The sequence below is a fragment of the Asterias amurensis genome, chromosome 18, assembly GCF_032118995.1.
Source record: "Asterias amurensis chromosome 18, ASM3211899v1".
In the NCBI taxonomy this organism is placed as follows: domain Eukaryota; kingdom Metazoa; phylum Echinodermata; class Asteroidea; order Forcipulatida; family Asteriidae; genus Asterias; species Asterias amurensis.
This window is the reverse complement of record NC_092665.1, coordinates 2,616,154-2,642,250: the sequence shown is the minus strand read 5'-3', so window position 1 is coordinate 2,642,250 and position 26,097 is coordinate 2,616,154. Positions and strand designations below refer to the sequence as shown.

The following is a 26,097-nucleotide window of genomic DNA, read 5'->3' as shown; positions in this document are numbered from 1 at the left end:
CTAGGTATTGGGGGGGGGGCACAAGGATCATCATAAAGGTCCAATTACTTATGTAATCTAGACCCAATTTCACAGGGCTGCTTAAAGCAGACAGTTCATCATCTTGATAGACACACATACTACCGAAATGGTAAAAAAGTTTCTGTTGAAACAACTTTTAATGTTGTACACTTTTCTTTTATGGCCAGAAGTACTAATAGTTCATTATACAAAAAGTATCAAAATATTCATTTAATTTTAGAAAAGATTACACTGAACTTTACATTTATCTTCTGAGTTTTGTTTTACAAAATAATTATGATAAAATTAATCTATCTAGCAAAGATGCAGAAACGTAGAACAATGGTTACCTTTATAATCAATATATTTATATTCATATATAATATTAACTTTCTTTCTTATAGATTTAAAGGCAGTGGACACTTGGTAATTACTCAAAGTAATTGATAGCATAAAAACTTACTTGGTAACAAGCAATGGGGAGCTGTTGACAGTATAAAACATTGTGAGAAACAGCTCCCACTTAAGAAACGCAGTTGTCGAGAAAGAAGTAATTTTCCACTAATTTGATTTTGAGACCTCAGATTTAGAAATTGAGGTCCCGTAATCAAGCATCTGAAAGCACACAACCTCGTGTGACAAGGGTGTTTTTTCTTATGCAGATGTTGAGATACACCAAGTGAGAAGACTGGTCTTTGTATAGTGTCCACTGCCTTTAATTTTAGCGAAACACAACATACAACTGTTATGTGTCATGGCAAAGGACAGAGATGTGGAGGACAAATGTATTAACAAACAATGCTGTACCATCTTAATAGTACTTGTGGATTAAACAAAGAGAAATTAACTACATGTAGAGATGGACTTGAGCCTGCGACCTCTGGATCGATGGGTCGGTGCTCTACCAACTGAGCTATCTAGGCCTATGACACACTTGGTAAATTACACTGTACATGTACCACAACTAAGACTGCTAAATTCTTGGCAGATATGGGTATTTAGATGTATTATATGTGTGACTATTCAGACTTCTTGAGATGCATTTGTCAAAACTATGATATGAAATATCAATCATTATTAAAAAATGGACGGTCATTTTTACAGCACCATCATGAATTGAAGCCATGCAGAAGCAAGGCTTAGGCCTAATTGTCATTTCACTACATGAATGTACGAAACAAAGTACATGGTACACATTTCAAACTTAAACAAGCTAAAACAACCAATCTGTTGCATATAACACACCTGTGCAGGGGTTTTTATGTTTAAAGTTACCCACACTTATAGTACTTTGTTAACATTTAAAAACAGTCTTCTTTTGGAAAGCTTAGGCCTAATTGTCATTTCACTACATGAATGTACGAAACAAAGTACATGGTACACATTTCAAACTTAAACAAGCTAAAACAACCAATCTGTTGCATATAACACACCTGTGCAGGGGTTTTTATGTTTAAAGTTACCCACACTTATAGTACTTTGTTAACATTTAAAAACAGTCTTCTTTTGGAAAGCGTTGAAGATAATAACTAGGCGCACCCACGGACTTAAATTCTGAGTAACGGAGGCTATCAAAATGTTTCTAAAAAACTTGTTCTCAAATTATGGAACACTCAAACAATCAAACGATTCCCAAAATCAAATGATTTCTTTCCCTTTAACGGAACAAGGTGTTTACAAAACATTTTGTTGAATCTGGTAGAGACTCAGTGTCATTTTCCTAATAGTACTATTCAAATTTTTCTCTGACTCTGGCAAACCAACATCTCAGGTAAAAACACTGGCAGCTTTGTACCTTTGGTCTCCATGGTTTTGTGAGGGCAAGTTTAAAAAATAATCATCAAGCAAATAATATTTCATGTGGCATTTCGACAGGAAATTTTAAGCACGCCAAATTAAACAAAAAAACAAGCAAACTTCTTTTTGGGGTGCTGGCACTTTTTTTTTTTTGCTTCTTCAGGTTTCCACCGTTCTTGAATGAGCTTCATCTGTCTTAGAGGTAAACTCTCCGTATGCTGAAAACAAAAGAATTACACTATTATTTAGCAATCTGCGAGAAAGTTGGGAAGGTATTGCATTCTGCTTTAACAGCCAGGCTCCTAGTAGACGATACCTATGCATCTACATGTGTATCCATTCAGGCTGTGAAGGAGGTAACCCTGTTTCAGCCACAAAAGTAGGTGGCAACATGCCTCTGGTGACAGTTGAATTTAGAATGACAGCCCAACTATAAAACCTCATAAAACATTGTCATGTTTTAATCTGGTAAGTTGTTATGTAGTTTAACCTTTTGGTCACAATGTGATAATAAAAAAACACTAATATACTAATATACCAAATCAGTTAATTGTAGCCATCTTCTTAAAGTGGCAGTATGGCCTTGTCGTGTAAGGCAATCTCTTATTAAAAAAAAAAATTAAAATTTAACGTTCGTCATCTGTGTTTTATTTATTTTCCTGTACCTTTTTCCTTCATTCCTTTGCCGAAGTTTCGAAACACATAGATGGTGCATCCAATCAGACTGCACCGTATGAACAAACCACATGCACCACCTATAATAATGGCCGCCCGAATATTCTGGTAGTAGTTAGGTTGACTCCAGTTCATCCCCAACTAAAAAAAGGAAAAAATTGGACGAGTAAAGTCAACACTTGATAACCATTTGTTCATACTGCATAAATAATGGGAGACAAAAGTTGGCCTAGACCTTATCGCAAATACTCAGTACATGCACGTTAGGCGTGGAGTGAGGTGCATGCTGGTCTAGCTAGCGATCAGGGGTGCGTTTTGGCGACCCTAACCTAAGCCAAACCGAGTCCACAAGTCGGTTATCGGTTGGTCTGAACAGCATCTTCACCCCGCTTAACCCAAGACGCGAAAACGCTCAACCGATGACCAATGTTTCTGGTTGGGGCCGCCTAAATGCACTCTATGATTGATCCCTAGCTAGACCAGCTTGCGCCTTGTTCAACAGTTAGGGCTTGCGCAATGTATTTGCGAAAAAAGGTCTATGAGTGTGTCGTGGCTGAGCAGTCCTTTGATGACTGCTGTTGCAAGAAATTTGAAAGCTCTGTTATCACAATCTTCAATATTTTGTATGAGGGCAACCTTAAGATTATTTAAGTCTAATTATCATCGATCCTGCGTCATATGGTTTAAAGATGTTTTAAAAACGATTCCAGAAAGTTGACTTACATCCACAATTTTATAGACTATGTAGGCCGGTTCAAAAATACTGAAGATCCATAGGAGATACATCATGACTGAGTTTTCAAGTCGCATCTACAAAAACAAAGCAATAAATTAAGGGGGTAATTAAAGGCACTAGTGTCTTTAAGAGAAGAATAATCATTTTGACGTGATTTGAGAGAAAGACGTAATTTTTAACAGCAAAGTTTGAATCCGAGAGAGGCTTTAGGAATGAAGCCTTTCTCAGTCATCTGAAAGCACACAATTTTATACCACATGTCTTTCTGGGTCATTATTTTCTTGCAACTTCGGTAACCCAAATTGGGATACAACAACTGAGGATACTGGTCTTTGGCAATTACAAACAGCATACCCTGCCTTTAAAAACTTACAGCAAAAAGTCCAGTCAAGAACCACACCAGAGCATACAGGGTACCAGCTGCTAATACTATGATATCCAGGGCGCCGACATCATTGAAGCCTTCCTTCAAGACTAAGATTACCAGGGAAAGCTGTAAGCAGAAACAAATCTTGTAACTTGAAATCAGGGCAAAGTTTGATCAAGCTTGTACGCACAAAAACTTGCTTTAGAAAACTATTGCTTTGCAGCAACAGGTTACCAGCCGAAAACAGCGAGGTTAATCAATTAACAGAAATACTCCAACACATACCTCCAGTTGCAAATCAATCTTGAACAAACTCTCTGTGAAGAATATCTTACTGCACAAATCTGAAACAAAAGTCGAAAAACACAATTCTTAAGGATTCATAAAAACACATCCAATACTTCCTTGCAGGGTTTAGACATTTCAGGCTAAAGTAAGGGATAAACAAATACGAAATCAGACTTAAGTAGGAGGTGGTTGCACCAAAATAGCAAGGGTGACTTACTCTGAAGATCTATGTTGGCTCCGACTGTTCGGAAGATAAGATTCCTTGAGATGTAGTACTCTCTAGCGATTATTGCCCCTAAGATGATATTGACTGGTCCGGCAGCTGCAATCAAGATCAGCCTCGCCTGTCAAAGCAAAAGATAAACATTGTAGAAAAATGCTTTATGAAGTTGAACAAAGAATTGACTAGAGTGTCATTCGAACCAACGACCTCTGGATTAACATGCCGGTGCTGAACCAACTGAGCTATCTAGCCCTATATTGGTGGTCTCCCTACTTTTGTTAATATCTTTGTTCGGGGGTGCCAGTCAGAAGCCATACAACTGTAAACTGCCATGTAGCCAGGGATCACACCCAAGCTGCAGCCAGGGGTTGCGACTTTTTGTTTCAGATACCAATTTAAACCACAAGGGAAAGTGACTGAACAATGCTTGTGAACTGTGGGCACAAAGCGTGAAACTCTACAATCTGGGGTCTTCAGTATGGTTTTATCTTCATGTTCTTAGAACTAATGAATTTGGTCTTAGAATATCAAAAAATCATTAAAAAAATAATAATAAAAAATAGTACAGTGGTAGTGGACACTATCGGTAATGACTCAAAATAATTATTAGCATAAAACCTCACTTGGTAACGAGTAAAGGGGAGCTGTTGATAGTATCAAACGTTGTGAGAAACGACTCCCTCTGAAGTAACGTAGTATTCGAGAACGAAGTAATTTTCCACAAATTTGATTTTGAGACCTCAGATTAAGAATTTGAGGTCTCGAAATCAAGTATCTGAAAGCACACATATTCATGTGACAAAGGTGTTTTATTCTTTCATTATTATCTCACAACTTCGATGACCAATTTAGCTCAAATTTTCCGCGGTTTGTTATTTGATGCACATGGTGACTGGTGAGATACAGCAAGTGAGAAGACTGGTCTTTGGCAATAACCAATAGTGTCCAATGTCTTTAAACCCCAGCCTCATTTACCATCTTGATTTTCTTCTCATATGGGGTGAGTCCAGAAACTGTTTGCATGTAGTTACTGATGCTGTAGATCATCAGAATGACTGTGCCTATGATGAAGATTAGCAGCTCATAGGGACGCTCACCAAACAAACCATTCAAAACATACAGCAGACAAAATCCTGTATCATCATAAAAACAGAGACAAATTCAAGAACTGACTTCGTGGTAGTACAGTTAATTGCGATCCTATAAGCTAAAGTAGTAGTCCCAGCCTATTTCTATACCATCCGCCCAGGTAAAAGTTAGTAAGCAGGACAGTTTTTTTCAGAACTGAGAAGTCTCCCGAACACCCGAACAATCTACTCCGCAGTAGTAGAACTAAGCAAGACAGTTCTCTAAGAACAAACTCTACCTGGCAAGTAGATACATGCATGGTGTTACCGCAAACCAAATATATATAAAAAAAAAACATTTTACAATAACTAAAAGGCAGGGTGTACTTTTGGCAATGGGGGACTTTTGATACGCTTGGTGGAAGCAGACTTAACCAGGTAGAATCCACATGATCTCTGAAATGTGCGCAACTACGTAAACAATCAAAATTGTAAGACTGCTGCAACCTAGCGTTCCAAAGTCTCCCACTACTGTACATTTCAAGGACCATAACATTAACTTTGTAAAGAGCACTGGGGTCGATTTCACAAAGAGTTAGGACTGGTCCTAACTTAGGTCCTAACTTAGGACCAGTCCTAAGAGATAGTAAAAATGTATGGCTAGTCCTAAGTTAGGACCAGTAACTCGACCTAACTCGAGATAAGACGAGTCTTAACTCTTTGTGAAATCCACCCCTGGAGAGCTGCTGAAGTCATAAAACAATGTTAGAAATTACCCCTTTGAATGTAGTTTTAGGAAGAGAGGTAAATTTTCACCACCAAATTTGAATCTGCAAGCACACAGTTCTGTGCAACAAGGGTGTTTTTTTCCGTCATTATTTTCTAGCAACTTTGATGACCAATTGAGCCCAAATTTTCACAGGTTTATTATTTCATGCATATGTTGGGATACACCGGGTGAGGATACTGATCTATGACAACTAAAACAAGTATACAATACATTTAAAGGCAGTGGACACAATTGGTAATTACTCAAAAAAATTGTTAGCTTAAAATTTACTCGGTAAAGAGTAATGGAGAGCTGTTGATAGTGTAAAACACTGTGAAAAACGGCTACCTCTGAAGTAACGTAGTTTTCGAGAAAGAAGTAATTTTACACGAATTTGATTTTGAGACCTCAAATTTAGAATTTCAGGTATCCAAATCAAGCGTCTGAAAGCACACAACTTCGTGTTACAAGGGTGTTTTTTATTTCATTCATGTCTGGGAACTTCGACGACCAGTTGAGCTAAAATTTTCACAGGTTTGTTATTTTATGCATATCTTCAGGTACACCAAGTAGACTAGTCTTTGACAATTACATAAGGTGTCCATAGTCTTTAAAGAGAAAGAAAACACCTCGTTGGTTTTTGAAAGAGTAAATTATTTCCCATCTTCCTGTTCTCAATAAACAGGTACATAAAAAACCTTTCTTACCGAGTGTGAGCAACAACACAATGGCAAAGGTGACATCCGAGGTTATCTTTTCGACATAAAAAACGATTCTCTCAATGGTCAGACCAGCAGCCCCAAGAATACTGAGGATTGAAATAACCGCAAAGGCCCATTCCTTGTGCGTCAGACTCGACAACGGACGTCTCTGAAATGAAGAATACAATGGGATGATTTAGAGAAAGGAGCGACAGTATTAAATCCCACCAGGAAAACATTGAGCGCGGACTTATAGCACAAAGATGTGGGTCATTATCGCCTCTTTTTCTAGAGGTTGATCCCCTGCAATTCAAGGGGGACATTTTGGGAGGGGGGGGGGGGAGTGTTGAGTAATACTTCCCAACATTGTCAACACAATTCAAGGCCTGTATGCTTCATTTTGAAAAAGGGTAAAGGGCACCAAGGCATTTCCTCCTTGGTAAAGGCCGCCCTAACACTTCTTTGAGATTTTCCTCCCACATCTAAACCTGTATAGTTCTTCATTGTTTTTCTCAGTCTACACACAAGTGTCTAATTTTCTCAGTCTACACACAATTGTCTTAAGACTCACGGTGATATGCGCTATATAAGAACCGTCTATTATTATTAAAACCTTAGCTACAGTCAAATTTGACAGTCCCACTATGAAACTAATTTGTGAAGATGAACAGCAACAACATTTTAATCACCTTTCCAAAAAATGTTTGAACCGTTGCAGCTTCCCTGGTTACACCCAGATCAGCAAAGGTTGTTGGTGGGTCATTTATAGGCTCGGAATCTGACCAGTGGCGGCCAGCGTGCTCAGAGGAAGAAGTCATGGTGCCTGTAACGAAACAATAGGAAACATACTTAAAAAAGATATAGTCTTCAGAATTGTTCAAACTGCATATTTGTTGCTGCATTCTGTAAACCTTTCTAGTAAAAACAGAGTAAAGCTAAACAATAATTAAACTAATAAGTTAATAAGTTAGTCATGTTAGTGTGTGTATATTTGTAGTTCAGTGGTGTATTGTATTAGAGAACAATAAATAAATAAACCACAGCTATTGAGTATGACAGCAGACAAGATAAAAAGATTATTTATAAAAATTATATAAATTATTATTTATATAATGAATAGGGTAGATGGCCTTAGCTTTCGATCCAAACCGGACCTTCTTCAGAGGCATAAAACAAGTACAAACAAATACATATCCATTTATAGAAAAAGAGAGGGGGAAAGGGATTGAGGAAAGGATCCAAAAGAAGCGGGAAAATAATTATTATTTATATAGATAGACATTCGACAACTCCTCAACTGCCAGGGCCGTAAGCCGTGGCCGTGCTTATATCCATGCTAGATGACCGATAATGTCAAAATTTAGGGGAAAAGGAATCTAGCGCCCCAGTCACTGGGTCTATAGTAAAATTAGTATTATCAAATCCATGCACTGCTCTCATGACTGTGATTGTGAAAAACTGAACTGAAACAAACGTTAAAAGCTAGCTATGCATTAATTGGTGCACTGAAACACACAAAATTTAAGGGAAAAACATGAGCTAAACTTCATCCGGCCCTGTACTTACCGTAGTCCTTTTGGGGAGTGCTGTTCATGGTTCAAACTTCCGCTGGAAAAGTCATTCAAGCGCTGCAAAGCAAGCACGCACGACGAGGCGAAACACCCGGTGTCTTTTTGCTACCTTTTACTGCTGTTTACGAGTTCAACAAGTCTGGCTACAGAAACAACTTGACAATTTATGGCTTGCGTTAACGTTAGGGTAGCGAACATGAGTTCAGGTGCTAGACATTATTTCACGTGATTTTTTCTGTTATGTTTCATTTTCGGTTTCGATTTTAAATCAAAGTTGACGAATAAATGTAAAAGGAAGGCCGGCAATAAGAAAACCTGTGAACGTCAAACGGTATATGTAACTGTTTGTTATCTGGTAAGTTTATTTTAGACCAAATTGACTTTGAACTTCGGGACGGGACTTTACGCTCACAAAGGTCAACTTGGGGTCAAAGGTTACACGCATGACAGGAAGCTCAAATCATTTCCCTGGTTCAAAATGGCGCAGCCGGCCTCTGGAAGTGAAACTGTCTTGGGACAAAAGTGGGATCAGTGCATCTCCGACACGTTACTGAAAGTTGGTGAGTTGCTCGAGTGTCATTTGTGGTCTCGTCGTACTAACTATACTTCTGTGGGAATGATTATGTTGTAAGATTGCATAGAAAATATGATTGTTCGTCGTGGAATGGAAGGCACAACTCGAACTCATTCACGTAGTATATTGCACGTACACACCAGCATGCAGTCACTGTGTGTTGTGTGTCACCGTGTAGCCACCTACACTACTCCCATAAAAAGTCCATACTACTCCATGGCAATGTTGTCATTTTCCCTAGTGTCTGGCGATTATATAGAGATAGAGCAAGGAAAATCATGTACGAAGTAATCAAAAACATGTTTCACCTGAGGGGTTTATGAAGAAGAAAAAAAATGCTAGCTATTTTAATTAAATAATATTATGATTGCTAAATAATTGTAATAAAACAAGACGGAAAAGTTGGTTGTTCTTTTGTAATAATTACACAAAATGACAAATCATGTCATCCATGTTTGTGCGAGCATGTTGTAAATCATTAAAATGGTGTAAACTTTGTTTCTTTTCAGGTGGTGGTCTTGGAGTTGGAATCGTTTTTTCAGTTTTTCTATTCAAAAGTAAGTAGTCATGAAACCAAAGTTATGTACTTTTTGTTTCTTTTGTCTTTTTCTTCAAAGTAAAGTGCAGACTTCATGGTATGAATATAATGCACTTTGAGGTTGGTGCGTGCGCTCTGCTGTCCAAATTTGTGCACAGGCAAACAAAATAAGTCTTATGTGCAGATTATAGTATACAGTGTAGTGCGATTTAAAAAGTAGAATGCCTGCGAGCTAGATGGTTCCTTCCCTCCTCAATGTCACCTTGAAGGCATTGGATGTTGATTTCACCAAACTCTTCCTAACTTAGGATTAATCTTAGGACTTAGGACGAGTTCAGTTCCGTATCCAAATACGTAGGACGCATTGAACCCATCCTAAGCAAGAGCGGGTTACTCGTCCTAACACGAGTTAGGGTTAATCCTAGCGTTTTGTGAAATCGTCTGCAGGATCCTTCTTAAGTTAAAGAAAGAAAGCCGCACTTATTTGATAGACAAACCTGTGCAGTTTAAAAATGATTATCTTACATGAACTTCTAAATGGTTAATGCTTTTGCAATTGTTTGAAGGAAAACTATGGCCTATCCACATGGGTGGAGGTATCGGTCTCGGAATGGGTCTTGCCAACTGCAGTCATGCCTTCAAGGATCCGTACAATGTGCAAGGAACGATAGCAAAGGTAAATAGAACTTTCAATTTAAATCCCTAATGTAACATTTTATGGACTTTTGCATGCCTTGAATTAACCCACAGAACCCACCCACAGTAATTGCTGCAATGCATTTTGTTTTTGCTGTGGTACCCTTTGCAAAGTTACTAAGTCCCAACACAAATTGACATTTTCCTCATAGAGTTGCCCACTTGCCACTAACCAGGGCCCAATTTAATAAAGCCTGTAACCACAAAAATTTGCTTAGCATGAAATTTCTTCCTTAATAAAAACAAGATTTCCAACCAAATTTTCACGTGATTTTCAGGATAAGCAAACAACAGCTGAATACTGAGTAGCGAGCAAACAATGCAACAAATGGAAATTTGGTTGGTAATCATGTTTTTATCGAGAAAGAAAGTTCATGCTTAGCAAATTTTTGTGCTTAAAAGCTTTATGAAATTGGGCCCAGAGCAAATTGCTGCGCTCCTTTAAGAGCAAAGTTCAAGTCCTGCTCTTGTTAAACCTAGTCAACTAGTCATGTTGTAGTGCTGGATTGTGAGAGTGTGTGCATCGTTATAGAGACAGCAATTTATGAATGAAGGCGTGTTTATAAACTGTTGATAGTTCTTGCACCAGCCTTTCACAGTTTTGTCTGTCTGAAGATTGCTTAGTTTTATATTTGTGTGTCCATTATTTGCAGTGTGTCTTTATTTAATTTCTTGTTTTTGTTTGTGTTTTTTCTGTTTTCAGGTGATCAAGGAAACTCCCAAGGAGTCTAGCCCAAAAGAGGAAATAACAATAATCAGAACGGAGGAGGCGCCTAAATCATAAGAAAACTGTATATATGTAGGGTTTTTAATGCAAATTCTGAAAAATTGCTAGTATTCAACTATTTCTGTTTGTTGTTTTATTGTTGGACTTTTTGAGAGCTGAGAAGTGTGCTGTGCTGACCTTAAACAAAGTTTGGTTGACATAAAAGCATCTTGTATAATCTACAGTTTTGTAAGATGCAACTTTTGGTGATGAATGGTTAATTCTTATCTAATGTGATTGCAGACAGCTCCTTACAGAAACAATTGTCAGCTCATAAAAGTTGATATGTTCGTTAATCTGTATCATAGATTTTCATTGAAATAATTTAGTATGAGGCGTTACAAATAATCCTAAATCTATAGCTTACCCAAGATCCCACTAGATGCCATCTTTTCAAGTAACTTGGGTTTTGGTTTTTACATGCAACATCAGGGGGTAACCGTGTTTTTAGCCCCAGGAGTAGATGGCAATATGCCCCTGGGGGCAGTATGCCCCTGGGGGCAGTTGATTTAGGTCGACAGCCTAAATCATTTAAGTGTAGCCCTCACATTGAAGTGACCTTCTGGCCTGGTGATGTCGGGCAATTTTCATTGAAAAGAAATGAGTTGTGTGTTCAAGAAATGAATCAATGATTTGAGAGTAAAGATGGCTGACTCTTCCATGTGTGTAGTCAAGTGGGAACTACCTTTAGACTTATTTCAAGTCTATAAAAGTTGGTGTGAATAGATACATAAACATACATACATGCTTTCTAATAACCCACCTTTGTTGTTTTCAAAAGATTTAACACTTAACTGCCACCAGTAAAACCTAGGGGATATACATAAGCATAAAGCTGAAGTTGAAATACCATATTTTTAAGATTGAAATGTCCTTAAACGACTGGATAGTGGTTTGTTTTATTTAATTATGAAAGTTCCTTTATTCTTGGATTGACCGGCTTCATATTGCAACAAAATTATTAGTCGCCAAATGTTGATTTTTAAAAAGTGATCATGCAGAACTACGTTTTGCTGATTAATTGTATACTTTGCTTCATTTGGAGGATGAAAATAAACATCGAATTGTTAAGCATTTAAGAATTACAAAGTATTTTGCATGTTCTGCTTTATTCTTCCGTTTCTCCTGACTAAGGAAATGATTAAAGACCGCATGACGTCCTGCGACTCGTGCGTCACTCGTGTCCCAGAGTGCTTTTAGCAATTGCTGTCATAGCGCCCTCTTTTGATACTCAAATAATTATTAGAAATCTCGTGCAAATCTTATGAAGATGGTTGACGGGAGTAGCGTACAGTGGCTTATGGAAAATTTTTGGTTTGGGTTGAATGCTACAGACAAATTTAACCCAAAACTTGCTAACAGTATAATGGCACAGTGTGTCATTTTGGACATGTTTCTCAAGAAAGGTTTTACTTTACTCTGAGCAGGCGCCTACTCACAAGACTGATTTTAACTGTCAATATCGCCCTGTTTATCACAAATTGAAACACGGCTATAAGTTATATAGCGCCCTCTTTAACCCCAAATAATCTGGAAACAAGGCTAGTTAGGTACATGTAAACTAGATCAAAGCCCCGACTACACAGTTCCAAACATCACTCTACAAGTTAGCGCACGCTGTGCCCAACAACAAACGGGACCAAGGTGGCAATTGGTGGGGGGTGCTACAAGGCCAGTCACCAGCCATAATAAGTCACCCCACTCAGGTGTCAGATCAACACCCAATGAACTACGAACATGTACCAGCAATATTTTCAACTAAACTGGGTCTGGGGTTATGTTCAAAAACATGACTGTAGAAGAAAATAGTCAAGAGGTGGGTGGAGTTTGGCGCGAGGGTGGCATCAACACGCTTCTACTGAATAACTTTCTCTTCAAGTTAAACAAAAAAATCATAACTCGAGTACTCTCCACTAAAAGAAGAGGGAAAAATACAAAGATAAGCGCAGATCAAAAGAAGAGATCTAAAAGTTACGTACCAGTTAGTTACAATTTATCCCTAATGTACGAACAGTTTTTGGAGGAAGGGGCCATCAATCAGAACTGCTGAGTTTATAATTCAATATCATGTTTGGAGCTAAACGATCGACACCCATTATATTATGCCTATCAAGCCAGGACTTGAAAATAACGTCACGTCTCAAAAACAGTGAATCAATCGACAGTTCCTGGAGGGTTATGGGAAACTACCTGCCACCCTCGGAGTCTGATACCCCGCGTTGTTTTATACCAGATACGCAATCACGTCACCAAGGAACCATATTATTTCTTCCTTCTCTCACACTTGAGTCTCTTTTCAAAAATAATTTAAATTTCACACAAAACAATGAGAAGTAAACATATTATGTTCACAATAACAAAGTGTGTTTCTTGTTTGCCTGTACCCTTGACACATCATCTCGTGTCGAAAGTTATTATGTTCATCCATGGTTCATCTTTAGAGACAAGTTTTAGCCTGGGGGTCTTCAATTCCTAACAAGTTATGCATGGTGGCCGTCAAAATACACTGTAAAGGACATTGAGTATGGGCAGCGTTAACGGCAAGGTGAACTGATCTTGTTATCGGACTTGCAGGGCTTCGCCCTGATTTGTCGTTTGACCTTTAAATCTTCAATTACAATAACTCAGAACAAAGTAGCTTAATGAGTCTTAAATGATTGTGAACAACTATTACTGACACTTCTACAGCCCGGAGGGAAACAAGTTACAAGCTTAATCGGGTGGAAAATGTTGCCAAAACTAGGCGGGGGCCGACCGGGTGCCCTTATATATAGATACTATTACTAGCACCACTTCAAGCATAAGTAAGTGTTTAGCTGAAAATATGTCAACAACTTTTTCTTGAGGATTAATTTGTTTAAATAATAAAACCACTTGAATTCTGCTCATGGTAATTTTGTTTTGGTTTTTTGTTACAGGACAAGATCTCATGACGTCGCTAGTCAAATAATATTTCCTGCTTATGGTGTAGTTTATTGGAGTTTTCTAAAAATAGAATGATCGATGTTTCAAATACTGACACCTAACACATGGTCCACATAATGTAGAGACTTGAAACACTATGTGGACTTACTTATGTCCACACAGTGTTAGTTTAATACTGTGTTGATGAATAGGATTTTCCTTAAGTGTACAGCAAAGGAATGCAACACAGAGCTTGGGTCAGGTTGACCCAAAAAGTGTTACAACTGCTTTTTATGAACATAGGTGTAGTGTCATGATTGTTTTGACCCAGTTCTGGGTCCTTTTGATATATATTATTGATCATAGCCCTACTGTCCTAGAAACGGGTCAGGTCCCACGTGACCCGGATCCGGATCAATATTGATCCGGGTCAATGTTGATCCGGGTCAATGTTGATTTGGAAGCTTTTACAGTGTAAGTACTCTTTTATCAGAACTATCGGTAAAACATTTCACAAATCCTGAGAATAGGGTAACAATAATATGACTTAATTTGTGTAACTATTACAACGATTTAAGGGAGGAATCTCGTGGGTGGGTGGGAAAGTTGCAGGTGCAATGAACAATCCTAGAAAAGGTTTCTCTGAAAGGTCGATCACTTTACTGCACTTTCGCGTGGCTATAAAACCATCATGCTTGCATAATGATTACTCATTGATGGATAGCAAATGGATATTAAATAATAATCTCAGCGAGAGGGTGAATGCGTTTGTAAAGGCTACATCCAGTCATGGCATGAGTTGACAGGGAGTCTATACGAGTGGGTTGATACAACCACACGGACTCTGGTTTGTTTTATTGGCCAGTCACTGCCAGCGAGGATCCACACACGGACGTACGTCACCTTGCTCCCAGTACTACCATCATCAGTGCAGCTTTTGTAGCATTTTTTTTAAGGGATCTAGATCATGATCGTACAGTGACTGGATGGAGACGGTGTCATCATCTGTGGGGTCGGGAACCACTCTGATTGACGGAACCAGACTTTTGATTTGTCTGGGGTCATCCATCTGCTGAGGGGGTACACCTATGACTTCACATTGACTTGCTTAGTCGAGCGTTTCATTTTACTCGTGGGGTCTTTGGCTTCACTGAAGACTATCCCCCACATTTTGTGTTGCCGTTTTCCCATCATAATCACTGAATTCCTTGGCCTATTATTTCTTTTCCGGGGTTGATCATCTGTCATATGAAGGGGGGTCCGTTTACCTTCTCTGTCACCGCCGGTGCTGGGCGGCCGACAATCGCCACATTCCACGGGTATTCCTTTTCGATAAAGGGAGATTATTGTCGTGCGGGTTTCCACGGTGTCAAAACACGAAGGGTTTAATCATCAGGTATCGAACACGCTTTTGTTAGTCTGTCAGTCCACCGCGAGGGGAGAGCCACCGAGCCTTTTGAGAGTGAAGAAACTCCACGGTGTTGTTGGAATTTGAGTGCTGGCACAACACATCAGTGCAAGAACCGTTTAGAATCACTGCCAATGATCCGCTATAGCCGGATTAAAAACTGATTTACATCCTTTGGAGCTGGGAGAGAGGTAAAAGCGCCAGCAGGAGAAAAAACTTATAAACTTAATTTCGCCATGGATGGAATCGTCACTAAACCGAATAGCGTGCACTGGAAGCGACCGTCCTGGTACCGCAGACGGACGGGTCTGGAGCGCCGTTTACTCTGGCTGTCAGTTCTGCTGGGTTTCGTGGCGATATCTCTTGTTGCCGTTCTTATGAACGAGTTGTTGACAGACAAGAAAGGTAAGACTATCAATAATGCTGCATTTTTTTTTACCAACAACTTTTTCGATCGTCGTTTTTATAGAAATATTTTCAAGCGTGGGATAAAGTCCAAGGAATGTTACAAGTTTAAAGGACGACCTCGTGATTGTGTATGGAATTTGGCGAAGGGGCGCGTGCGAGCCTGTTTTTACAAAACAAGAATTGTGTCAACAACCACTCATCGCTTTCGATAATAAATCGTTTTGTCTTCGTGAGTAAACTTATCGTAAATATGTGTTGATCTAGTTTAAGGGTAAACATACCAGAGGTATTGGAACAGATCTAGGGCGATAAAGCCATGTGTGACTCTAATACGAACCGGTATCGTGTCATTCCCACCACCCAAAGTGTCAAGCTGTCAACTAAAGGAATGTAATGTAATAAGGTTTGCGGTAACACCATGTAATTGATGTAATTGTAATTGGGTGGTTCTGAAAACCAAGGTTTCTTTTCAGGACCACCCCAATTCATTTAGAGAGTATAATTGTGTTAAAAAGTTTCAACTTCGGAATTGTGCATAACATTGCGTGCAGGCTCCACTTGAAAAAAGCCATTTTGAGATAAAATGGCAACCATATTCACATAATAAATATAATAGTCGATATTTATATAGCGCTTTATACACCCGAAGGGCGTCTCTAAGCGCTGAAACATAATATAGTATTTCCTGCAAGGTATGTGGGACTAGGTTTTTGAATTATGAGATCTATACTCCTTTCACATAGAACCATGTAATGGTTTACTAGGTGCTGTGGCCCACTGAGTGCACTGGGTTCTTTTACGTGTAATACAAAACACACGGGACCAAATTCTTAACGACCCATCCGAAGGACGAAGCAATGGTTATGTGTCTTGCTTAAGGACACAAGAGTGTCACGGCTAATGGATTTGGGTAATTTTTTCTATATACACCGTGCACACAGTGTATATAAAAAGGGCTAAAAGGCATATTACACACATACAAACTATTTAAGTTCTCTGAAAAAGTAGTACATGCGACCATTTTGTTTGAACTGCATTGGTGGTCCACCCCTTTTCCAAAAAACTTGGTCTGACAGACATAGTCTGCTTCCTCATGCTATATAAAGCGCTCATCGTCGGTGCTGGGTATCCAGGGAATGCGACAAAAGTGGCCGTTACACGATAACGAAGAATAACATTTCAATAGTATAATTATGTTAATAATTGACATTGAAATGTTTTACATAATCCACCACCGTCACCTTTTTGAATTGTATAACTAAAAACATCATCACATTTTAAATCCGGATAATGAATCTGCTGTTGGTCTCTTTTAATTATACTGCCTGGCATAGTTGGCATCTGGTCAGTCTACCATCCTAATTAAAAGAAGTAAGGTTCCAATATTGGGGGGTTCACAAATCGGTACAAAGCATCACCAAACTACAACGTTGAGTCAAATTGAGTTTGGCAGCCCCATTGTGCGCCCACGTTGTGGCTACAACCATAGAGCAAGGCTTGCTCTATTGGTTACAACACGCTACTTCTCCTCGTAACAAAAACACCAACGTGTAATAAGTCAAAAGTGGGCAGCCATATAGTTCATTGTAAGCGAACTGAGTAAACACTCTTTCTAAAGAGTCAGGATGGGCCTCTGTAATTACTTACCTGTAAAAGCCGACATCATTCCAAAAGGCGCACCTGTGGGTATCCTGTAAACACCAAAAGAAAAAGAAACGCAGAGATTTCACTCATTTTAGTATAGAAAACAATATTAGGTGGTCTTGCATGTTCATTGAAGTGATTGCGGGGGAAGTTCTATCGTTAACCTGCCTCAATTTATTTGGAAACATGGGTCAGAATTTGCGATAACACCCACTTTGGTTCAATCCAGGGCTCAAAGTCATAGAGCTCACGATACAGACTGCCTAAGGTGGATTTCACAAAGAGTTAGAGCTAGTCTTATCTCGAGTTATGACCATTTACTCGTCCTAACTTAGGACTATCCATGCAATTTGTATATCTCCTAGGACTAGTCCTAAGTTAGGACTAGTCCTAACTCTTTGTGAAATCGACCCCTCGACTGCCTCCGGTAGTCTAGTTGGTAAGACACTGCTCTAGGATTGGAAGGGTCGTGGGTTCGAATCCCACCCGAGTAACATGCCTACGATATTTTTTTCACAGGACTCGGGAAAGTAGTGACTGTACAGTGCTAACACACATCGGTGCATAGCATAGGAAAAAAAATAGTTTTACCAAATGTGTCCAGTGCCTTTAACCAAGAACTTAAAACGAAAACTCGGCTACACCGAATAGAGTCACATTGTATATTAATTTCAAAAGCTTGATTATCAAGGGCGTTTCAATACAACGCTTTTCTTTGCAAAATTGATTTGCTTCAACGTTGAACCATCCTCAATCAATACCCATTCCAATCCTAGATGGTAAACAGCTGAGCTGCCCAGAAATTAGTGTCTCCTTCCACCGCCTTGTAAAATTGTAACCATAAGATGTTATTCACACGACATCCATTTAACTCGGGTCCCTTGCTTTGTTTTAGCCAGGTTGTCAAATGTAGCGAAGTTTGACAAGAATTTGCCAGAGAACTTGGACAGTAGATACAAATTGTTGTCCTTTTACATGAAGTACAACTTGTAAAAATTTACAACCATGCTACAATTTAGCGAGGGACCTTCGTTAAATTACTCGTTTGTGAAAGGGGCTTAAGAAATCAATTTGAATCTCTGTTTATGCAAAATAATATAGAGTTTGTTTTTGAGGTGGAATTTTTTCCCCGTGTGCGTGCAGAGCAGCAATATTGCACCCCTTCCTCGAGGCACAACTCCGGCAGTGTTGAGTTAATTGTCATCCCCTAGCCGTTATCTAGAGCACTGGGAGGGACCTCCTCGGTGATTTCCTATTATTGCACCCGAGATGGGCGGAGTTGTCCGAGCTGTCGTTTCCCAGGACGTAACACTGCGCCGAAGCAGGAAACGTTGGTGGAAAGTAGTGGCTAGTCAAAACAGCGAGTTCGTTTTCTTCTGGATTTTGGTTCCAGAAGAACTTGCATAAATATTTCCAGGTAATAGTATAATGTTTCAGCGATTAACACGCACGAAGCTTACTGAATTACCTCAATTATCTCATTGAATGACACATAGAGAACACTTCAAACAGAACAGAGCAGAAAAGCACAGAACAGAACAGAGCAGAGCAGAACATCTAAGAACAGAACAGAACAGAACAGAAAACACAACCTACCGAAAATTGACACTTTCATCGTCAGCAACGAACACACGCGAAGCTTCCTGAATTAACTCAATTATCTCCCTAATTAACACATAGACAACACTACAAAACAGAACAAAGCAGAATAGCACAGAGCAGAACAGACAGAACAGAACAGAACAAAACAGAACAGAACAGAACAGAAAACACATCTTACAAAATACTTTCATTAATAGTCAACGATGAGCACGCACGAAGCTTCCTGAATTACCTCAACTATCTTCCAGATTAACACATAGAGAACACGCTACAGAACAGAATAAAACACACAGAACAGAACACATAACGAACAGAACAGAAAAGAACACAATAACAGAAAATAAGGTTTTTTTAGACTTTGAGAACGACTCTGCTAGGGTCGAAACGTCATGACGTCAGGCCATCAACTTTTATTTTATTTTATTTACATTCCCATGTAGGTAATATTGGTTGGTACAAGCAGTTTGCATCAGCTAGTTCCATTTTCTTAGACTATCTTTAAACACTGAACAAATATACCAATATTCATGAGGACATCGACTGTGCCATTATTCAATGCAATGCTGCGCATCAGTGCGTTAGGCACTTCAAATTTACACTTTTAGGACATTTGTCATGCTACAAGTCTCCATCCCGTATTGATAAAGTTCACCCATGTCAAATTCAGAAGAATAAATAGGCCAAATAAAAGAAATGACAAATTAAATAAAAACAGGTAAATAAAAAAATAGAAAAAAATATTGAAATAAATAAAAATGTATTTACTAAAATTTACAAATATTAATAACAACATAATTCAATTGGATATAAACAGATAAAAACATAAGATATCAGATATAAACATTAGATGTAGCACAAGATTGTTTTCGTTGAAAATAAAGTTGGTTCGAATGAGAGTTCCAAAAGCGAAGTCCCTTTAACACATGTGTCCTTACAATCGTCGAAACACTATGCCAGAGATATATGTCCACTAATCTATCTCAAACTTGCCCCAGCGTAGACAATTTGAATTATAAACATAATGTGCGACTTAGCGGTCAAGGACTGTGGGGGCCGCCACAATGGCAGTGGTCTGGTGGTGTGTGGGTTTATAATTAATAGAAAACTATCAAAATAGTCACCATACTCCAGGATAATGGGTTCAAGTTCACCGATTAGTCAAAATACTACGGTTGACTGCATTCCTTGAATGAGGATGGTGCTTCCTATGGGCTGGTATACACACAGTGTACCAAGTTATGTATTATTGTTTTTAATAATTTGCTATTTTAGGACTGTCTTATACTATAGATAAACTATAGTGTAGAGCTCATCCATTGATCAAAATACTACATGGTTGACTGCATTCCTTTAGTGGGGGTGATGCTTCCTATGGGCTGGTATACACATAGTGTACCAAGTTATGTATTTGTTTATAATAATTTGCTATTTTAGGACTGTTTTATACTATAGATAAACTATAGTGCAGAGCTCATCCATTGATCAAAATACTACATGGTTGACTTCGTTACTGGAATGTGGTATCCTATGGACAGAGTTACAGGCAGTGTATCAAGTATTTGTCATTATACATTAATATTTTGATATTTCAGAACTGTCTCATAGTTTACTACATGATTGACTTCACTGCCTGTGTTCTGGTATGATGCTTTATGGGAAGCTAAACAGAGTGTATCATTTAAATTGCTATTAAATTGCTATTTCAGAAATGTCTTATGGTTTATATAGCACACATTCTTATGATTCACCAATTGATCAAAATACTATGGTTGACTTCCCTGCTCGTGTTATGGTATGATGCTTTATGGGAAGCCAAACAGAGTGTATCATTTAAATTGCTATTAATTTGCTATTTCAGAACTAAGTATAGTTTATAGAGCACACATTCTTATGATCCACCAATTCATCAAAATACTACACGACTGACTTCACTGCTGCGGTACTGCTGTGATGCTTTATAGGAAGGTAGACGTAATGAATCTACTAATTTGCTATATTCAGAACTGTCTTATAGTTTATAGCATAGCATAGACAAAATACTATGGTTGACTTCACTGCTTGTGTAACGGCAGGTATACAGTACCAAGTATAAGATAGAAAAAGAGGATGGTGAGAAGAAGTAAGGAAGGGGCATTGCTTGGCAACAGACAGCTCAGGACAGAGTGAGATTGAGAACTAGTAAAGAGGCTTTCCTCCTGCAGTGGAGTGGATAGATGGTTTGGAGAAGAAAACACACATGCTACCATATCATTGCTATCGATTCGTTATTTCAGAACCGTCTTATAATAATTCTCAAGTGCTGACCACAACGAGAAATGACAAAGAGTTCAAGAAAAGGTTTGACCCGTTCCTAAAGTGCAATTGTTTCACCTCTCGCTACCTTATGGAGACTGAGGAAATAAAATGTGAAAGGAAAGGTTTTTATAGGGGAATTCTTAAGACGGAGATGCTCCAGGTCGAGGAAAATTGTTTGCAATATTTGATGATGTTTTCTTCCTCCGTGGTTAAAGACAGTGGACACTATTGGTATTGTCAAAGATTAGTCTTCACAGTTGGTGTATCTCAACATATGCCTAAAATAACAAACCTGTGAAAGTTTGAGCTCAATTGGTCGTCGAAGTTGCGAGATAATAATGAAAGAAAAAATACCCTTGTCACACGAAGTTGTGTGCTTTCTGATGCTTGATTTCGAGACCTCAAATTCTAAACTTGAGGTCTCGAAATAAAATTCATGGAAAATTATTTCTTTCTTGAAAACTACGTCACTTCATAGGGAGCTGTTTCTCACAATGTTTTATACTATCAACATCTCCCCATTACGTGTAATCAAGAACGGTTTTATGATGATAGTTTCTTTGAGTAATTACCAATAGTGTCCACTGCCTTTAAGTGCATGTGCAAAGAGAAGGACATAAGATGTCTCTATATCAGGGATGTACAAAATATTTGGGAAGCTTTACATTGTATAGCCTGTACGCTGTAATTTGTTTTACACTGTTCAATATTTAATGCAAATTCATTCAAAAGCTGATTGTTAATCCCATGAAGACATGTCAGTAATGACAGGTAAAAACGAATCCCATGCGAAGGCTGCTGTCGACACTTTCACTTATTTACATAAATTGACAGTTTTCACTTTGCCACATGTTTGTAATTGAGCAATAAAACATTAATGCATGCTACATTACGCCATCATTAGTGGGTGGATTTCACAAAGAGTATATACATCGAGTGTAAGACGAATTACTCGTCCTAACTTGGGACTATAGCCTTACGCTTTTAATATTTTTCTAACTCTTTGTGAAATCGACCCCTGCAGCCGATGGTGGCATGGTGGGCGTTGGGAGGAAGTACAGCCGTGTGAGGTTTGCGGTAGCACTATGTGTAAATCTCTTTTGGGCAGTGTTGGTCCTGAGAAGAACTGGTTGACAACTCAGGGCCCAATTTCCCAATTTCATAGAGCTGCTAAGCACAAAAAATTGCTAAGCATGAAATTTCTTCCCTGATAAAAACAGGATTACCAGCCAAATTTCCATTTGTTACATAGTGCTTGTTACTGGTATTCAGCTTTTGTTTGCTTATCCTGAAAATCACATTGAAATTTGGTTCTTTGGTAAACCTGTTTTTATCAAGGAAGAAATTTCATGCTAAGCAAATTTTTGTGCTTAGCAGCTCTATAAAATTTGGCCCTGATAGTCTTCAGAAGGATGCTAGACTCTGTTGCTGGATACAGAGATGGCTATTCTTGCAAATTTCAAGGGATTCGAATGGCGGTTTAGGAAACTCAACATTTTAAATAACTTCTTGGGTTTGATTAAAGCTTTCAACATGTGTCTAAGTTTAGAAAAATCCAATCATTTTGCCAGAGGTGCTCAAAATTTCCATTCAACCTTTGGTACATGAAAACGGCCTTCAGTCGTTTTTACACTCGCTTAAAACCCGTTCCAGCAGTGCAGTTGTACTGTATTTGGGTACAACAATTGTATGAATCAATCCAAAAATATGCCGTGCGGTGTTGCTTTTGTAGGACATGGCCTTTTGCTGCCATTCAATGACTTAATCCCCAGACAAGCTCCTTTTCTCACAGCATTTCACTCCCAAGTCATTTCGCCTTATGTCGTACACAGCTTTAGCAATAATTGGAATTACAAATACCAACTGTGGGTGGTTCAACTTTCCTTTTCAGAAAGTTTGCCACCCGCAGGGTATGCCCTCAAGTAAGGTAAAGTACATGTTGCAGTGAAAGGAAACTCACAGCTTTGGTGACTTTAGTAAGCCTGCCTTCAAACTATTGCTTACATATGAATCAAAAGTACATTATTTAAAATGTTGTTAAAACTGCCTCTGTATGTAAATTGACTCGACTCAATGAACAAAATTAGGGAAATAATTGGTACTGATAAACAATCCTGATGTAGTTGTTATGGTTACTCTCTCTCTGAATGACGAGAAGGTACCATCATTATTGGCAGTTAGCAAAATTTCAAAGGTACATCATTGGTATAGACCGTATTAAATATGACGTCACCGTTCAAATATCTGCCCTACAAGATGGCGTCTGTGCGCGTGTGCGTGGGTGTGTGCGTGCATGTGCAGTAGAAATCAAACCGGGAATACTGCTTGCTGCGTGCTTCGTTGATGTACGCGTTTGGACGCGCATACGGTTTGACCTACAAGATGGCGACTTTCATAGCAAAAAAGGGGTTATTCAATACGGTCTATTGTGGGAAAAATAGACCCAACTTAGGGAATGCATTTGATAAATCATGCTGTAGTCTGTATATGCTTGCTTTCTTTGAATCAAGAGAAGGCATAGCATGGTAGTGTTGGCCCAAACTTAAAATAGGGTTACTGTCTTTGAATTAAGATAAGGTACATAAATTGGCACTTGTGTATCATCATTAAGAGCAATGGTTTAACATTGAATGTTATGTTAATGATGGACTGAATTTGTATGGTCCTAGCCTGAATCTGTATCAAAATGACCCAGAATGGGTCAACCTGACGCTGAATCTGAGTTACAATCCCATTATAAACAGTTTCCGGGTCAACCTGACCTTGAAATGGGTCAAGGCCCCTGGGACCAATAATCTGGGTAAATTCTGGAAGTTTTTAGAATGTACGGCCCATCTACTGCAAAATCTGCAACCCCACATTTGCTGAAGCAGTCCAGGTCTTGAATTTCACGGATGACACGGACGCCATGCCCTCTGTTGCCCTGGTTTTGGCCTTGGTGCCCCTTCAAAAGTTTCCCATCGACTTAAAAATGACAATGACCTGGCCCTCTCAAAAAATGAAATTCCAGGCCTGCAGTAATTATCATATTCCATACGAACATTATGATTTACCTAGTCGGTGACTTTTTATTTTTGATGCACTCGAAAAACATGACCTAAAAATACTACATTATGCATTACACATAAACCAATTCCATACTCCTTCCTTAAATGTATGTTCATTATTGGTCCACTGTGGTGGAATGTGTGCACTTTCACATAAACATCCCCACACATTATACACCTCGAGATTATTATTCATACAACAGTGCATCTTTATAAAAGCACTAATTAGGTTTTGCCTAACTTGCTGTCAAGATCCATTACTGCTCAAACAGCTACACTAGCTGAGGTTTAATTGTATGCCTTTTGTATAGATACCTATGTTTGTTGGCAGACATCTTGGCGCCATTATTTGATTAGCGGTTTACAGTGGACGCTGCTGTGAGAGTAATTGCTGATGACGAAACATTTTGAATTCCTCGTTCTCTATGAAAGTACAAGACAAAAGAACACCGTACTCCTTTTCCCCTTTGCTATGGATGTAGCAGGGTCCAATTTCAGAAACCTGCTAAGCAGAAAATGCTGCATGACAAATTTCTTTGCTCAGCAAAAAGTGAGTGGGGCACCAGCCACAACAACGTAAACTTAGTGTAGTTTTGGCTGGTAACATATTTCTGTTAAAGCCACTGGACACCTTTGGTAATTGTCAAAGACCAGTCTTCTCACTTGGTGTATCTCAACATAATATGCATAAAATAACAAACCTGTGAAAATTTGAACTCAATCGGTCGTCGAAGTTGCGAGATAATAATGGAGTTGTGTGCTTTCAGATGCTTGATTTCGAGACCTCAAAGTCTAATTCTGAGGTCTCGAAATCAAATTCGTGGAAAACTACTTCTTTCTCGAAAACTATACGTTACTTCAGAGGGAGCCGTTTCTCACAATGTTTTATACTATCCACAGCTCCCCATTACTCGTTACCAAGAAAGGTTTTATGCTCATAATTCTTTTGAGTAATTACCAATAGTGTCCACTGCCTTTAAGCAATACTTTTTTGTGCTTAGCAAGTTTTTGTGCTTTCAGGCCTAATGGAATTGTACGAGTGGATGTACGAGTGCTTTGGACAGAGGGGATGTGATGGGAGGCAAACGAGATGCTACAAACAGCTGGCATATCAAATACAAAACGTAGGGTGTTTTCGAAACCATGGATTGTGCTGTATAGGCTTCTATCCACGTGCTTGACGCCACGTTATAATATAAGGAAAGCACACGCTTGGTAAATACCCCAAGCTAGAGCCTGAAACCCGACTCCGTGGTCTCGACAATGGCCAAATAAAAGGTTCTCTCAAAAACTGAACTACAAACATGACGGTGACTTTGTTATCTCTTCTATAATGCAGTGGTTATCAAACATCACATTCAGTAGTTTGAACTTAACAAATCTGTTTGGCATTATAAAAGTTGAGTTCTTTTGTCACCAAGCTCAGGTGGATTTCCAGCGAATATACGATGGTGTATGAGTATTGATGTACTGTTCGATTAAAACGTGTGTATCAGTTGGTAGTACCTCATTTTTCTGAGGCCAGCGTCCTTGGACTATTTCGCACAACTCGAGTTGCAAATCATCTGACAGAATACTGGTCTTAATCTGCAAGTCCAGTATAAAACAGATGTATTAAGCACTAAATACTAAATATACTTGCATAATTAGCAAAGCTTTCGTTACATCATGGTGAACACATGCCAATATAACACCAGAACTTTTAAAACATTCGTCTCAATTTGCCGTGCAATTCTTCAAGTGAAGATAATTATGCATAGTATGCATATGATCATGTGTGTAATATGCAGACGATAATAATGTGTAATGTGCAAATGATTAAGTATCAATTATATTATGCAAATTATAATATCATGTATAGAATGCAAATTATATCATAATCAGTATGCAAATAAATATCATGGGTATGTAACTGATAATATCATATCTGCAAGTTATTATCCTTTATGCAAATGATAATGTCATAGGGTGATATGCAAATGATATATGCATTTTGGTTGAAATACACAAAATTACTTTTG

General features: G+C 38.6%; 3 protein-coding genes across 3 annotated transcripts in view; 2 read left to right on the top strand and 1 right to left on the bottom strand.

The window, feature by feature from the left end:
• Window positions 1–161: 161 nt before the first annotated feature.
• On the bottom strand, window positions 162–8,457 carry LOC139950377 (uncharacterized). Its single transcript, XM_071949005.1, has 10 exons — window positions 8,190–8,457; window positions 7,313–7,446; window positions 6,630–6,792; window positions 5,062–5,219; window positions 4,081–4,207; window positions 3,861–3,919; window positions 3,582–3,701; window positions 3,196–3,282; window positions 2,463–2,613; window positions 162–2,015 (listed from the first exon to the last, which is right to left on the bottom strand). Exons 1-10 carry the CDS (start codon window positions 8,215–8,217, stop codon window positions 1,957–1,959), a joined length of 1,086 nt encoding a protein of 361 aa, XP_071805106.1. The 5' UTR covers window positions 8,218–8,457; the 3' UTR covers window positions 162–1,956.
• Window positions 8,458–8,517: 60 nt separating this feature from the next.
• On the top strand, window positions 8,518–11,855 carry LOC139950378 (MICOS complex subunit Mic10-like). The gene is made up of 4 exons (XM_071949006.1): window positions 8,518–8,754; window positions 9,278–9,325; window positions 9,873–9,982; window positions 10,706–11,855. Exons 1-4 carry the CDS (start codon window positions 8,673–8,675, stop codon window positions 10,784–10,786), a joined length of 321 nt encoding a protein of 106 aa, XP_071805107.1. The 5' UTR covers window positions 8,518–8,672; the 3' UTR covers window positions 10,787–11,855.
• A 1,284-nt stretch (window positions 11,856–13,139) lies between these two features.
• The window catches only part of LOC139950250 (neprilysin-1-like), a 49,463-nt gene continuing 36,505 nt past the window's right edge, over window positions 13,140–26,097 (top strand). The window contains exon 1 of the mRNA XM_071948864.1: window positions 13,140–15,485. Coding sequence (XP_071804965.1) covers window positions 15,317–15,485 — 169 coding nt within the window. The 5' untranslated portion in view covers window positions 13,140–15,316. The remainder of the gene's footprint in view (window positions 15,486–26,097) is intronic.